At 40.7% G+C, this 16,790-nt stretch overlaps 1 protein-coding gene across 2 annotated transcripts in view; it reads left to right on the forward strand.

The window, feature by feature from the left end:
* LOC110171268 (retinoic acid receptor gamma-A-like) overlaps positions 1 to 16,583 on the forward strand; it is a 58,324-nt gene extending 41,741 nt beyond the window's left edge. For both annotated transcript variants that reach the window (XM_055160617.1, XM_020936957.2), the window contains exons 2-8: positions 10,604 to 10,752; positions 11,921 to 12,062; positions 12,265 to 12,428; positions 12,576 to 12,752; positions 13,575 to 13,779; positions 14,233 to 14,391; positions 15,579 to 16,583. In XM_055160617.1, the coding sequence (XP_055016592.1) occupies positions 10,604 to 10,752; positions 11,921 to 12,062; positions 12,265 to 12,428; positions 12,576 to 12,752; positions 13,575 to 13,779; positions 14,233 to 14,391; positions 15,579 to 15,883 (1,301 nt within the window). In that variant the 3' untranslated portion in view covers positions 15,884 to 16,583. The remainder of the gene's footprint in view (positions 1 to 10,603; positions 10,753 to 11,920; positions 12,063 to 12,264; positions 12,429 to 12,575; positions 12,753 to 13,574; positions 13,780 to 14,232; positions 14,392 to 15,578) is intronic.
* Positions 16,584 to 16,790: the final 207 nt, after the last annotated feature.

Here is a 16,790-nt window from a genome sequence, read left to right on the forward strand (position 1 = left end):
TATCTGTATCTGTATTAGGACATTTTTGCTTAAATGACTATCAGCTTGAGCGTCCCCCCCCCCCACCCCCACCCCCACTCCGGGCGTCCCCTCCTCTTGGGTGGCACACGGGTACCTGCTGTGCCCGAGAGAGGGGGGATGTTCTCGTCGGCCTTTAGTATGTGATGTACAGAGTTAGAAAATCACCTTCTATATCATAATAAACTGAAATGTGAATGTAGAAACCAAATGTGGGGCCTTGTTTATGTCATTTTACCGATCTTCCTTTTTTCAGCTGTAATATCAATATAATCCTCATTTGCTCACAGAAGTTTACAATAACAATCACAGTTCTTCTTGTTCCCCATGTGCTATAGATCAGGAGTGTTAAACTCAAATTCACAGAGGCCAAAATTAAAAACTTGGACTAAGTCTTGGGCCAAACTAAATATTTATTGAAAAATGTCAAAAAAACATCTGCATGTTTTCTCTTCTTTCGAGATATGTAATGTTAAACCTTTTATTATTAATATAAATGTTTAATAATAGTTTTGCTTAAATATTGAATCCAGAACAAGCAGAATATAAAATAATAACACAATTTTAAATAAATAATGTCTCTATAGTTGAACTGCAGCTTTTATAGATATTTGAGGTGATCTCGCAGGCCAAGTATAATTATATCACGGGACAAATTTTTTTGACATGTTTGTCCTAAATATTAATTATTTCCTTACGTCCCATGAACATAAATTATAAGAGCAACGCAAGAATTTGTTCAAAACTCATTCAGAATAAATTTTAGGAAGGTCTTAACTATGTACTTTATGGAAATAATAAGATCAAATCCTGAAATGGTTACCTGTGTGATTTTTTGATACAAGTGATGGCTCTCCCCAACCTGCCACCTGACCACAACCTGCAGTTTATCATTTGAAGAACCACTGCACAAGTTCTGCACATGGACTGAGGAGAAGACTGACAATTCATGATTATAATGTCATTAAAACAATATATATCATGAAAAAAATGTTGCTTTTTAAATGTATATGCATTAGGGATGGGCATTCGATGAAATTTTCTTGTCGGAAGAATTAACGATCGATTATGGATTAATCATTAAGGTTTTTATATTAAAATGATCATTATTATTATTAATATCTGCACTACTAATCTGCATAGATAAATTCAACTTTACGACATATAAACAGTAACGACTCTAGAGCCACATCAGCCCGTTTGACATTATAATGTGTTTAATTCAGTTTTGCGCAACTCTCACAGAAACGAAACTTAAAACCGCATCGCTAATTTGCATAAACTAGGCAAAGATAAAACTACAGCTCTTGTGTCGCTGATGCTGTCAATTTCTGTCGGATTAAAAGACATGACTCAGTGGAATACAGGTTAGTGTGACCATATTTGCGTTTGTCAAAACCAGGACACCGTACGGGGGAGGGAGGTGGGGGACTCGTCATCGACATTGTGCGACTCTCACCTGACAAAGCTTTTTCCCTCTGGACACCGAAACATGTGTACTGCTTTATACACTGTGCACATGGACTCCCACTTGTCCCGAACGCAACGGAAAGCCTGGAATTTCTTGTACAAGTCATCGTTAAATACACATTTGTGCTTCGGTACGTTGCAAACTGACCGACTGTTTGTGTCTCGCTCCTTCTGAGTGCAGAGAGCTACATGTACAGACCCTTGTTTGGTCACGCTACGCACAGCAACCTACATTCGGTTTGTCCATTAAAATAAACGGAATCGATGAAATTCTTAATGATCAATTATCGATTAATCGACTAATCATGCCCATCCCTAATATGCATATAGATTAAGTAACTTTCATAAAGGGTCCAATTCAGGGGGAAATTATTACGATTTCATAGTAAACTTCTGTGAGCAAATGAGGATTATATTGACATTACAGACTGAAAAAATGTGTGTCACTTTGGGAAGATCGGTAAAATGACATAAACGAGGCCCCACATTTGGTCTCTACATTCACATTTCATATTACTATGATATAGAAGCTGATTTTCAATACATCACAGCGACGCAGCGGTGAGAACATCCCCGTCTCCCGCAGCAGTGACCCATGTGTCGCCCAAGAGAAGGAGGCACTAGTCTCGATTTTTAAACTATTGTGCGTGTTTGCATGTTCTCTGTGTCTCTGTGTTTATCAGTCGTATAAATGGTTGTAATGATTCTGCCATCAGACTGAACGCGCTTTGGTTCTTCTCTTTTCAAAGGCAGTATTTTCAGTAAATAGATGTGTGCTAATTAGAGAAGAAAATAAACACGTTTTAATCTGTGAGTCAGAGAGAATGACTTCATCCCATTTATTTGAAAACATCTGGGTTAAACGACCAAGTCACTTTGAGAAATGATCTGGTCCAACATTTCTGGATTTTCCTGAGGTATTTCTAATAAAAATACCATGTGATCAATGGAAAACTGGCCCCCATCTGGAACTATGACATCACCGCATTCTTGAAGGAGCCGCCCCCTACTGGTCAAAAGAGGAATTACACTCACAGCTCGAGCACGTCCACAAGTTTGTCTCCTTCTCAAACTCCAGGATTCACTTACTGATCACAGGTTGGCGGTGTGATTCCAGCTCTCACAGATGAACGCTGTTGTTGTGTTCTTGGGCAAGATACTTAACTCACCTCGCCCCTAGTGTGTGTGTGAATGTTTGAGTGGTGGAAAAAGAGCGATATAAAAACTGACCGTTCATGTTTCACTTGTCAGAAATATGTGTTCTTTGCACATAAACTGTCATTTTCAGCAATTTTTTAAAAACAAAATCTTCAAAAACTGACACTTAACTGATGTAAAACTATGATCAAGATGGACACAGGGTCTACACCACAAAACTGAGAAATAATTAGAAAAAAAAACGTGAAAACCTCTTTCTTATGTCCACGTTAAGCCTAATGGCATTAACAAGTCAGGGACAAATCAAAGGAAGTGTTCTTCTCCTCCTCACCCCTGTACCCCTCTCTCCTCCTCACCTCCATCTCTCCTTTTCCCCTTTCTCTCTTCCTCATCCCTTTCTCCTCTTCCCCTCTCTCTCCTCCTCACCCTTTTCTCTCCTCCTCACCTCTCTCTCTCCTTTTAGTCCACACCCATCCTGCTCATCCCTTTCTCCTTTTGGTCCTTTGTCCTCCTCCACACCCCTCTCTCCTCCTCATCCCTCTCTTTCCTCTTTACCTTTCTCTCTCCTTCTCACCCCTCTCGCCTCCTCCCCCCTCCTTCTTTCTCTCCCCTTTCTCTCCTTCTCACCTCTCTCCTCCTCACCTCTCTGTCCTCCTCCCTCTCTCTCCTCTTCCCTCTCTCCTTCTCACCTCTCTCTCTTCTTCATCCCTCTCTCTTTCCTCTTCCCTCTCTCTCCTCCTCACCCTCCTCTCCTCCTCCCTCTCTCTCCTCCTCATCCCTCTCTCCTCCTCACCCTTCTCTCCTCCTCTCCCTCTCTCTCCCTCCTCCTCCCTTCTCTCCTCCTCTCCTCTCTCCTCCTCCCCTCTCTCTCCTCCTCCCTCTCTCTCCTCCTCATCCCTCTCTCTCCTCCCCTCTCCCCTCTCTCCTCCTCATCCCTCTCTCCTCCTCACCCTTCTCTCCTCCTCTCCGCTCTCTCTCCTCCTCTCCTCTCTCTCCTCCTCACCTCTCTCTCCTCCTCCCTCTCTCTCCTCACCCTCTCTCCCCCTCCCTCTCTCTCTCTCCCTCTCTCCTCTCTCCCCTCTCTCTCCTCCTCTCCTCCTCTCCTCCTCCCCCTCTCTCTCCTCCTCTCCCCTCTCTCTCCTCCTCCCCTCTCTCTCCTCCTCTCCCCTCTCTCTCCTCCTCCTCTCTCTCCTCCTCTCCTCTCTCTCCTCCTCTCTCTCCTCTCTCTCCTCCTCTCCCCTCTCTCTCCTCCTCTCCCCTCTTCTCTCCTCCTCTCCTCTCTCCCTCCTCCCCCTCTCTCTCCTCCCCTCTCTCCTCCTCCCCTCTCTCTCCTCCTCCCTCTCTCTCCTCCTCACCCCTCTCTCTCCCTCCTCCCTCCTCCCTCCTCACCCCTCTCTCTCCTCCTCCCTTCTCTCCTCCTCACCCCTCTCTCTCCTCCCTCTCCTCCTCTCCCCTCTCTCTCCTCCTTACCTCTCTCTCCTCCTCTCCCTTCTCTTCTCCTCACCGCTTTCTCCTTCTCATCCCTCTCTCCCTCCTTTTGGTCCCACGTCCTCTTCTTCCCATCTCTCTCTCTCTCCTCCCTCCGTCTGGCCTCTTTCTCTTTTGTGAGTGGATGGAGTGAAACCTTAGCGCTCTTGTTAAACACAGAGTCCGGGTTCAGTCCAGGGTCCAAGAGCAAAACCGGGTTTAGTCCCACATTTTTGGCCCTGGTCCATGTGTCCGGGGGCCACAGAGGGGGGTGTGCTGTCATCTGGCCTAGTAACAGTAGTACTAATACAAGTAGTACATAAGTGGTAGCAACAAGCAGTAGTATTAGTAGATATAGTAGTAGTAGTAGTAGTGGAAGTAGTTGTAGTAGTAGTAATATTAGTAGCAGTAATATTAGTAGTAGTATTAATAATAATAGTAGTAGTAGTAGTAGTAGTAGTAGTAGTAGTAGTAGTAGTAGTAGTAGTAGTAGTCAGTAGTAGTATTAGTAACAGTAGTAGAAGTAGTAATATTAGTAGTAGTTGTAGTAGTAGTAATGTTAGTAGTAGTAGTAGTAGTAGTAGTAGTAGTAGTAGTAGTAGTAGTAGTAGTAGTAGTAGTAGTAGTAGTAGTAGTAGTTGTAGTAGTAGTAGTAGTAGCAGTAGTAGTAGTAATATTAGTAGTAGTAATATTAGTAGTAGTAGTAGTAGTAGTAGTAGTAGTATTAGTAGTAGTAGTAGTAGTAGTATATAGTAGTAGTAGTAGTAGTAGTATAGTAGTAGTAGTAGTAGTAGTAGTAGTAGTAGTAATATTAGTAGTATTAGTAATAGTAGTAGAAATAGTAACAGTACTTAAAGGGGTAACAGTAGTTTAAGTCAAGTCAAGAGGTAAAGTACTATAGAGCCTAGTAGGTTTAGTAGTAATTGAGAGTGGTAATACTATTAGTAATAGTAGAAGTAGTAGTAGTAGCAGTAGCAGTGCTTAAAGGAGCAATAGTAGTTTAAGTAGATATATTGTGGTAAAGAGAGGTTAAGGAGGTATTATAAAGCATAGTAAGTGTTTTAATAATTGAGGGTAGTAGATGTTGCAGTAGTAGTAGTAGTAATAGTAGTATTACTACTAGTAGTACTTAAAGGAGTAACAGTAGTTTAAGTAGATATACTGTGGTAAAGAGAGGTTAAGTACTATACAGCCTAGTAGGTTTAGTAATAACTGAGAGTAGTAGTAGTAGTAGTAGTAGTAGTAGTAGTAGTAGTAGTAGTCGTCATCACCACAGTAGTAGTAGTAGTGATAGTAATAGTAGTAATAGTAGCAGTACTTAAAGGGGTAACAGTATTTTAAGTAGATATACTGTGGTAAAGAAAGGTTAAGGATGTACTATAGAGCGTAGAAGGTTTAGTAGTAATTGAGGGTGGTAGTAGTAGTAGTAGTAGTAGTAGTGGTAGTGGTAGTAGTAGTAGTAGTAGTAGTAGTAGTAGTAGTAGTAGTAGTAGTAGTAGTAGTAGTTGGAAAGGAAATTGTTGTTGCAGTTGCTAAGGAGGTAGTAAAGAAGCATAGTAGTACTATTAGTTGTAGTCAACAAGAGGGACTAGTTGAGTACACGCATGTATACTGTTTATTTAAGTATCAGCAAAAGTAGCTTCTGCAGCAGTAGTAGTGGTAGTAGTAGTAATAGTAGTAGTAGTAGTAGTAGTGGTTGTAGTAGTCCTAGCAGCAGGAATACCTCTATAACTACTTTGCGATTTTTAGCACAAAGCTGTTTTACAAGAGTCCAGATTTGGCGTCGCTCACAAATGGCTGTGACTTTGTTCTGTTTTTTGACCTCTCCAGGATGCCTTACTTTTACTGGGTGGGGGTGGGTGGGGGTGTGGATGTGAATAACTGGTGTGGAGGTGACTGCATCCCCATAAAGACCCTGCCCGGAACAGTAAAAGCAGCATCTGTACTAGTGTTAGTAGTAATAGTGGTTGTAGCAGTAATCATACAAATAGAAAATGCAGGAGGATCCAATGTACTCTAGAGTTATAATAGTACTAGTACTAGTAGTAGTTTTTCCTGGTCTCGTATTTAGTGTATAGAGCTGTGTGTGTCCTGTGTTTTTGACCTCTTTGGGCTGTTTTAATTTTACTAGTTGGGGGATGTGGACTTGAATAGCCAGTGCTGAGGTGCCTGGATCCCCATAAAGTAGCATCTGTAGTAGCACTACTACTACTACTACTACTACTACTACTACTACTATTACTACTACCAGTATTAGTATTAGTAGTAGTAGTAGTACTTAAAGGGGTAACAGTAGTTTATGTAGTAGTAGTATAGTATACTGTGGTAAAGAGAGGTTAAAGAGGTACTATAAGTTTTGGTCTCATGTACTGTAGCATTCTAATAGTAATAGTAGTAGTAGTTTTTCTTGGTGTCATGTACTGCACTGTAGAATTATAGTAGTAGTAGTAGTAGTAGTTTTTCTTGGTGTCATGTACTGTACTGTAGAGTTACAATAGTAATAGTAGTAGTAGTTTTTTTTTGGTGTCATGTACTGCACTGTAGAGTTATAATGGTAGTAGTAGTAGTAATCTCTCTTGGTGTCATATACTGTACTGTAGAGTTACAATAGTAATAGTAGCAGTAGATTTTCTTGATCTCATGTACTGTACTGTAGAGTTATAATAGTAGTAGTTAGTAGTAGTAGTAGTAGTAGTAGTAGTAGTAGTAGTAGTAGTAGTAGTAGTAGTTTTCCTTGGTGTCACGTACTTTATTGTAAAGTTATAATAGTAGTAGTAGTAGTTTTTCTTGGTCTCATGTACTGTACTGTAGAGTTATGATAGTAGTAGTAATAGCAATAGTAGTAGTAGTTTTTCTTGGTACTTGCACTGTACTGTAGAGTTATAATAGTAGTAGTAGTAGTAGCAGTAGTACTAGTAGTACTAGTAGTAGTAGTAGTAATAGTAGTGATAATAGTAGTAGTACTTAAAGGGGTAGTATATCTACTTAACCAGTAGTTTAAGTGATAAAGTAGTAGTAGTTTCTCTTGGTGTCATGTACTGTAGAGTTACAATAGTAGTAGTAGTAGTAGTAGTATTTCTTGGTGTCATGTACTGTACTGTAGAGTTACAATAGTAGTAGTAGTAGTAGTAGTAGTAGTAGTAGTTTTTCTTGGTGTCATATTGATCAGATAGATGTGTGTGTTTGCTGTGTTTTTGACCTCTCTGGGATGCCGTCGTTTTACTGCTTGGGGGATGTGGACGTGAATAGCCGCTGCTGAGGTGCCTGGATCCCCATAAAGCACCAGGGCCCTGAGTCGGGGCCTCCTTCCCAGGCTCGAGCTCTCTTTATGGGCCGGGCTTATGAGGCTGCTCCCCTATTAAACCTCCAGCAGCCCCGCTCCCAGGAATTTAGGGCCAGGAAACAGGCGCGTGGGGGCGGGCAGAGTGGGGGCACGGAGGGGGCACAGGGGGGCAGAGGGGGCGAGGGGGGCGGGGGGGGGGGGGGGGGGGGGGGGGGGGTACGAGGGCAGAGAGGGGGCAGGACCGGGGTGAAGCCGGGGTGAGCGGAGGTGAGAGGTGAAAGGCATGGTCAATGTGCTGCCTGTGTGTAAAGGCCAGAGAAAGTAGAATGTACAATAGAAAGTACTTGGATGTTGGTGGCACTAGGAGTGGTAGAAGTAGTAGTGGTAGACGTAGGAGTAGTGGTAGCAGTAGTAGTAATAGTAGTAGTAGTAGTAGTAGTAGTAGCGGAGGTGAGAATTGAAAGACATGGTCAGAATAGAGAAAGTACAAAAGAAAGTACTTGAACATTGTCGTGGTAGTGGGAGCAGTAGTAGTAGTAGTTGTAGAAGTAGTAGTAGTAGTAGTAATGGTAGAATGGAAAGTAGAATGAAGAATGTACAATAGAAAGTACTTGTATATTGTTGTGGTAGTGGTAATAGTAGTAACAGCAGTGGTTGAGGTAGTGGCAGTGGCAGTAGTAGTAGTAGTAGTAGTAGTAGTAGTAGTAGTAGTAGTAGTAGTAGTAGTAGTAGTAGTAGTAGTAGTAGTGGTGGTGGTGGTGGTGGTGGTGGTATTAGAATAGTAAGGAGATGGAAAAAATGGAAAGTAGAATGGAGAATGTACAAGAGTACTAGTACTAGTAGTAACAATGGTGGTTGTAGTAGTATTATTCGCAGTAGTAGTGGTAGTAGTAGTAATAGTAGTAGTCAATGTGGTGCTTGTGTGTAGACGGCAGAGAAAGTAGAATGGAGAATGTATAATAGAAATGCACTTGGATGTTGGTAGAGCTACTAGTGGTAGTAGTAGTAGGAGCATAGCAGTAGAAGTAGTAGTAGAAGCATACTGCAGTTGCAGAAGTAGTTGTAGTGGAAATGATAGTAGTTAGCAGTTGGAGTGAGTAGAAGTAGCAGAATTAAATTTTGTTTGTTTTATTTTTGTGTTGATTCTTTGAAAATACTAAATTTTGTGCATTATTTGTGTTCTTCATTTACTCCAAATTATAAATCAGATGTTACATTCTGACAGGTAGTCTTACTTGAGTAATTTCTTGGACTACATCTTTGTACTTTTACTTTGAAAATCAGATATCAGGGACTACCAAAGTACTACGATTTATGTTTAAGTTGAAAATCTCATTCTATTGTCTAAATTAAGAGTGTTTATTATTATCACCATGGTAACAGTATTGAGCATAAAGTCTATTCCTAGTAGATTTTGTATTAATTGAGGTTGGTAATAGTATTAGTAGTAGTAATAGTAGTACTTAAAGGGTTAACAGAAGTTTAAGTTGATATACTGTGGTTAAGAGAAGTTAAGGATGTACTATAGAGTGTAGTAAGTTTTGTAGTAATTGAGGGTGGAAGTAGTAGTAGTAGTAGTAGTAGCAGTACTTAAAGGGGTAACAGTAGTTTAAGTAAATATATTGTCATAAAGAGAGATTAAGTACTATAAAGTCTTGTAGGTTTAGTAATAATTCAGGGTAGTAGCAGTAGTAGTAGTAGTAGTAGTAGTAGTAGTAGTAGTAGTAGTAGTATTAGCAGTAGTACTTGGAAGGGAAATTGTTGTTGCAGTTGCTAAGGATCGAAATCGAGTTTGAAATTTTAGTGTCGTGTCAACTACTTGAGTTCATTTTGAAGTAGTTCTGGTTTGAGTACTCCCCCACCTCTGATTAGTAGTAGTAGATAGTAGATAGTAGATAGTAGTAGTAGTAGTAGTATAGCAGTAGTGCATGTTGGTAGGTAACAGGAATAGTGATTAGTGCGACCCCAGAAGGTCAGCTCAAAGGCAGACATTTTTAAGAGAAAGGGGCGGGGCCAAGCTGTTTGATTGACAGCGACTTAAAAGAGACACAATTAGCTGATGGCCAGATGGTCCCGCTGATAAAACTCTGATTGGCAGTTCACATTTGATTGGTTTCTCCTGAGTTTTACTGGTGTCAAGGAGAGAGAGAAGAAGAAGAGAGGGAGGGGGACAGAAAAGAGGAAAAGAGAAGAGAGGGGTAGGAGGAGCTGGCATACCTTTGAATCTAGGCACATCTGATTCCAAAATGTACTCGACTTAAGGTGTAGTGCAGTAGTAGTAGTAGTTGTAGTAGTACATAGTTACATAATTGAAACAAGAAAAGGAATTGGGAGCTATATGACTAAATATGTAATGAAAGTAACAGTAGTAGTAGTTGTTGTAAGTAGTAGTAGTAGTAGTAGTAGTAGTAGTAGTAGTAGCAGCAGCTGTATAATCAAAATGTGAGAAAATATGAAATGTATGTATATGTATTTGGATGGCTCAGTTTTGAAAGAGAATTTAGGGATATAGGATTACATATGTAATAAAAGAAGCAGTAGTAGTTGGAGTAGTAGTAGTAGTAGTAGTAGAAGGTATGAATGCATTGATAGCAGTTTTAGTAGCTTGTAGTAGCAGCTGTTTCAGAGCAAGGCAAGTTCATTGCTGTACAACACAAAAAGTAATTCAAAGTGCTGTACAAGAAAGGCAGTAGTAGTAGTTGCAGTAGTTGTAGTAGTAGCTGGATGGCAAAAATATACCGGACTAAAGATATTGTTGTTAAGTTTATTAGTATAGTGTTTGGAAACAGATTCTGTTTGACCTGGGGACATTTTTTGTCAGGAGTTTTAGGAAGAATAGTTCCTTTTGATAAGGGGTTTAACTGTTACATAATGTGTTTATCACAAAGTCTACTGAAAATGTGACATTAAACTGTCATATTTGCTTTTACAAAACTGCTTGTATGCTGTACTCATTTAAGGGTTAAATTAGATTTTCAAAAAGTGGTATTAAAATAACAGCAACAATATGACATAAAGTCTATTAAAAATGCTGAGGCCAAAACTGTGACCTGAACCTGAACTATTTATTTATTATGAATCATGTCAAAATCTCATCTTGTGTCATTGTCATGTCCCCACACTTATGTCTCATCTCATCTTGTGGACATACTTTTTTTGTCCAAATAGATCCTAAAGTCGTCTCTCTGTGTCTTGTGTTGTTTTCAGCGGTGGAGACACAGAGCACCAGCTCAGAGGAGATGGTGCCCAGCTCCCCCTCTCCCCCCCCTCCTCCTCGAGTCTACAAACCCTGCTTCGTGTGCCAGGACAAGTCCTCGGGGTATCACTACGGGGTCAGCTCCTGCGAAGGCTGCAAGGTACAGACCATTCAACACAAACACACACTGTGTGTGCAGGACGATACGAGCATGGGGAATGCTGCCCTCTGATGGTCACTCTGTGGTACTGCATATTATGAGGAGAGTACTACAGAGTTTAACAGTCTCCACACTGCCAAGTCTACACTAGTTCACCAAGTCAATTCTACATTCACTTTTCCCATAGACTTAAAATTTCAGTTCAGAAGCATCTGGGACATGAACCAGCAACATGTTCATTAATTCATGACATCACGTGGTTGTTTTAAGTTCAGAAGGCAGGAATTAAAAGCAAGATTCTGTGAAATGCTTTTATCATTTAGAAATAAAAAGCTGATTAGCCTGGAGCAAGATTTCAAACTTTTAATATGATTGATTATGATAATATGATTTTTTTTCTGAAAATCCATGTGAAAAATGATTGGGAAATTGAAACCAGGGTCAGGTCACTGTTGACTCCCATGGGTGGTTTTAAATGACGTCACAACACCATAGGTGGGGCGCCGCAGCTAACATCAATCTAGTTAAAATGTACATTTATGTTGTAATATAGAAAGTTCTTGTGCCTTGTCTATAATAGAAATCATCAGGTTTAAATACATTTGTAGACATGTCAGGGCAAAGTAAAGCAAAAGTAATCAGTAGAAAAAAGTGTTCCATCGTTCCCATCTGGGAGGATGACATCATGTATGAAGTAATACTACTAAGAACAAAGTAGTGGCCTGAGGAATTCAGAAAGTGATAGTAAAAATGTTTTTGGTGGAAACTATGAATTCTCTAGCTATAATGTACTATACCGCCACCTGGTGGTCACTCACTGGTACTCCATAGTATACATATATTACACGCAGTACTGGGTCCTTCATACTCTGTCTAATAATCAACAGAAGTAAGAGTAGCCAAGAATTGTATTACTAGAATGAAAGTGTGACATAATAGTACTCAAGTAAAAGTACAAAGTAGTGAACAAGAAATTACTTGAAATGATAGAAATGTTTTTGGGGCAAAATACTATAAGAGAATGCTCTGGAATTAGACTTAACACCTGATTTATCATTTGAAGTGAACGTAACAGAATATTTCTGTTTGTTAATACCCAGTTGTATGTCTGATAAATAATTACATTTTAAAATCTTTTGATAATATTTTTTTTACATTTGTCTTTTAGGGCTTTTTCCGGCGTAGCATCCAGAAGAACATGGTTTACACGTGTCACCGAGACAAGAACTGCCAGATCAACAAAGTCACAAGAAACCGCTGTCAGTACTGCCGCCTACAGAAGTGCTTCGAGGTCGGCATGTCCAAAGAAGGTATGAAAAATAACATATGAAGTCCTGGGTTAACCCTGGTTTAGTCCTAGTTTAGACCTGGTTTAGACCTGGTTTGGTTCTGTGTATCACTGTAATAATGATTAAAATAGTATATTTATACTATTATCATTCAGTGTTTAAATTATGAATTTTGCAAAAGCTCATTTATTAATTCATTAATTTATTTATTTATTTTTTGTAGCGGTCCGAAATGACAGGAACAAGAAGAAGAAGGAGGTGAAGGAGGAGGTGGTGGTTCCTGAGAGTTATGAGCTGAGCGGAGAACTGGAAGAGCTGGTGAATAAAGTCAGTAAAGCTCACAAGGAGACATTCCCCTCTCTGTGTCAGCTCGGAAAGTACACCACGGTAAGAGAGGAGACACATTACACACATTTACTGTTAGAAGGATGCAATAAAAGTCAAACAAATGTGTAACTTTTAGTATTCAAATGAGCTACAACTGTCCTCCCCCTCCTCTTTCTCCTCCTCCTCCCTTCCTCTCTCTCCTGACAGAACTCGAGTGCAGACCAGCGTGTGCAGTTGGACCTGGGTCTGTGGGATAAGTTCAGTGAGCTCTCCACCAAATGCATCATAAAGATCGTGGAGTTTGCCAAACGTCTGCCCGGCTTCACCACCCTCACCATCGCCGACCAGATCACCCTGCTCAAGTCCGCCTGCCTCGACATCCTGGTACTTATCCCGCACACTTTGCACCTGTCACACTTTACATCTGTCACACTACTACAGATCAACCTGCCTCCACATCCTAGTACACAGTCTGTATACTTTACACCGGTGTTACACTATGGCACTATGACAATATACTATGACATTATATGTTACATACTGTTTAATGGGGTTTATAAAGTGTGGTAAATAAATAGGCTACCTGTATATAAGAAATAAAGTGTTCTGATTGATAATTTAAAGTTAATGCAACTGGAGAGAGACACCCAGAAATTTCTGAAATAAAAGCACTTTTGTGTCATTTTGGTTGTGTTTATTGCACTGAAAAACATAGAAAAACACATGTTCTTACTCTTGTACTTATATCACCACACACCTAATTCTTATTTGTCCTGAAGGGTCTCCTCCTGATTGTTTTCATGGAATTGTTGCATCTTTGGTTATAATATTCCACAGTGTGATATTAATCCTTTTCAATTTATCTTCAGAAGAATTTTTAAGAATTATTTTGGAGAATGCTCCAAACTATGGCTTTAACTTTATATTTCCATAAAATCATGCAGGTGGCCTCCAGAAAGTTATATACTATACCTTTAAATAATACATGAAATCTAGTATTTTCAAAGAATGAACAAAAATTAAAAAATAAACCAGGGCCATGAACGCTCATTTTGATCACAGCTTCCTGAAAATGTGTTGAGTTTTCAGGCTATATTCAAATTAACTGCCATTTTTTTCTAATGTGTTACTGATAGCGTGATATATCACTGCAAAGTATGGTTTCTAGCCAGTCCTTTCCAAAGAAATGCTTTCTCTCTGCTGCAGATGCTGAGGATTTGCACACGGTACACTCCGGAGCAGGACACCATGACGTTTTCAGACGGCCTGACTCTGAACCGCACACAGATGCATAACGCAGGCTTTGGGCCCCTCACTGACCTTGTGTTCGCCTTCGCTGGACAACTGCTGCCCCTGGAGATGGACGACACAGAGACCGGCCTGCTCAGCGCCATCTGCCTCATCTGTGGAGGTACTGCAGCTCACTCACTACACGGTACAGCATGTGCATGTGCAAATGTAGAGAGACCACAAGGTAACAGTGTCTCAATGGTTACTATACTTGCATTTGTCCACTGACTCAAAGTTCAGCAGAACAAACCCCACTTTGACCTGGTACTGTTGTATTTGGGCAAGACACTTACATGCATATTTTAAAGGTGTGATATTCCACCTCCATACTTTCTCAAAAACAGACCTACAGTTGTGTTTTGTTTCATTCACATATTTTGAGTAGCCCTTTATTATTAGTCTGTTTAAGGTCAATATGCTCCGTTCTACCAAGTTCACAGCAGCTCCTTTTGCCTTTAGTTCAGTAGAGGTTGGCAATTTTAGGACTGAAATGATCCAAATGCTCCTAGTGAAGGTGTATGGAGTTTAGAAACTCTTTGAGTGTATTGAAATCTGTGATATTGTTGTTGTTCAGACCGTCAGGACCTGGAGGAGCCTCAGAAGGTGGACAGGCTGCAGGAGCCTCTGCTGGAGGCTCTGAAGATCTACACCCGCCGCAGACGCCCAAACAAACCACACATGTTCCCACGCATGCTCATGAAGGTGACCGACCTGCGCGGGATCAGCACCAAAGGTACACTAACGCACACAATACACTGACTCATTCACTATACAGGAAGGTATAAGTACTGCATGACTTCTGAGTAACTGAGGGTAGTATACAGTTAAATTATGTGTTGTGCTAAAATGTACTGGTGGTGACTGAGTAGCTTAGACTCACTCCTCACAGCAGAAAGGATCCAGGTTCGATTCCTGGGCCCACAAACAGAAGAGAGGCTGCCAACCACCATCAAAACTCACATACTCAATACGTTCATAAAACTGTGTGTGAAGTGTCTTGCCTAAAGACACAATGACAGTTTGGACTAGAATAGTGTTTCCCAAACTTTTTTTATGGGGACCCATATTTTAAAAGTCACAAACCTTTGTGACCCAAGTCAATAGACATTATTCATAAATCACAAATAAATGAGCATTATTGAACATTAATGAGGATATTTTATTGTTGACTCAGTGATTGTGTCTCTGAACAATTAGTATGACTCAAGTTTTAAACAATGAAAAACAGTGATTGAAGCAGCAATAAAAAGATCCAGAAGTGTAGCCCATTTCTTTTTCTTTTTAACATTCAATTGAACCAGCAATATTGGAACAAAATAGTCAATAAAATAATTACAAAACGATTAGAAATTATACAAAACACGTCTTGACATTTGAACAATTCTACTGAGATAGATGGGCTTGTCTGTGTTTTTGTAACTTGTTTCAGGGGAAAGGGGAAAGACGTTATTGCTCTTCTTCCTACGGGATTTGGGAAAAGCTTAATATACCAGTTAGCCCCATTAGCGGCGCATTACATACATCACGACCAAATAGCAGCGATTGGTTAAATACAAAAAGTGCCGCCTACCATCGAGCGAATGAATCTTAATGCTACGAGGTCAGACGGTTTCCACAAAGTGAAACTGACTGATGAATCAGGCTAGATTGTAACAAGGTGACCCAAAAAAAATTCCTTGAGACTCACCTGAGGGTCATGACCCAGTCTTTGGGGAACAATGCACTCTCCCATCCAAGTCCTAACCAGACCCAGCCTTGCTTAGCTTCTGAGATCTGATGAGATGGGTTGAGATGAGGTTTGGCCACTGCATCATCAGCCCCCCACAGATTTCCCATAAAACATCCAATCACATCTAAAAATGTTCAAGTGTCAGATCTTCACCTCAAACACAAATGTATCATACTTGTTTGTGTTTGCAGGCGCAGAGAGAGCCATCACCCTGAAGACAGAGATCCCTGGACCCATGCCTCCTCTGATCAGGGAGATGCTGGAGAACCCCGAGGCCTTCGAGGACAGCTCCGACTCGGGATCAGGCGAGAGCAGCACCCCCACCCCGCCGGGCCCCCCTCCAGCCATCCAGGCCATCAAACAGGAGGACAAGTCCACGTACGAGTCCCCCGCCGAGGAAGAGGAGGAGGAGGAAGAGGAGGAGGACTTTTGGGAGGAGGAGAGAGACAGAGAGAGGGGGGAGAGCGATGGAGAGACCAGCGGAAACAAGCAGTGAGGAGAGTGGACAGCTGAGGTTAAAGGTCCCATATTACGAAAAACAGAAGCTTAGAATGTTGTTACCTCCTTAAAAACAACCATGGAGCACTTGGTATTACCTGTATTACCACTTAATGACGTCACGAGGTGGAACAGAGTGTTTTTAGTTTAAACTGTTAAAACACAGCCAAAATATGCATGTTTTTGATGAGGAAACAACATTCGAACATCAATTAAACATGAGTGTAATATGGGCTCTTTAAAGTGTGATGGCGCGGTCTTGGGTCGGTACAGTTTCGTTAATTTGGTTATAAAAACGTTAAAAACACAACTAGTTCATTTTCAACAGTTTGCAGTTCTCCACAATGAGTTTACCATTGTTGTAAAGTAAACAATTCGCATGCTAGTAGTGTACTTCCTGATTATCGGATGCTAAAACGCTTCATAATGATATTCAGACAGAACACTGATCTTATTTTTTCTTATTTTTGAAGGTGCACTATGTAATTTTTTGGTTAGGGGTCTGTCACTTGCTGGTTTCTATGGCGATGTCATTGCTCTGTCTGGAATGTTCCACAGTATGACATTAAACAGCTCTACCTTGCAGTATATTTATTCAGTTACGTACATTTATAGCTCAAAAATACCTAAAAAATGCCTAGTGTTGTGACTGTGAGCGGGGTCGCCTCTCCATAGATCTGACCTGTAAATTGGTGTAGTCTGGGCTCCATGAAGATAGAAACATTTAAAGCCATACTGTGAAACAGAGGTGGGACTTGCAAGTCACGACTTGGACTCGAGTCAGATTTGAGTCACTATTTTTAGGACTTGAGTCTTGATTTGATAAAATGGACTAAGACTTGGGACTTGACTCAGACTTGAGGCTTGTAACTTGAGAAGACTCGATGCTTCTCCTAAAAAAACTG

This window comes from Boleophthalmus pectinirostris, unplaced genomic scaffold (genome assembly GCF_026225935.1).
Source record: "Boleophthalmus pectinirostris isolate CB_2022bp ecotype Guang Dong unplaced genomic scaffold, ASM2622593v1 HiC_scaffold_3, whole genome shotgun sequence".
NCBI lineage: Eukaryota > Metazoa > Chordata > Actinopteri > Gobiiformes > Gobiidae > Boleophthalmus > Boleophthalmus pectinirostris.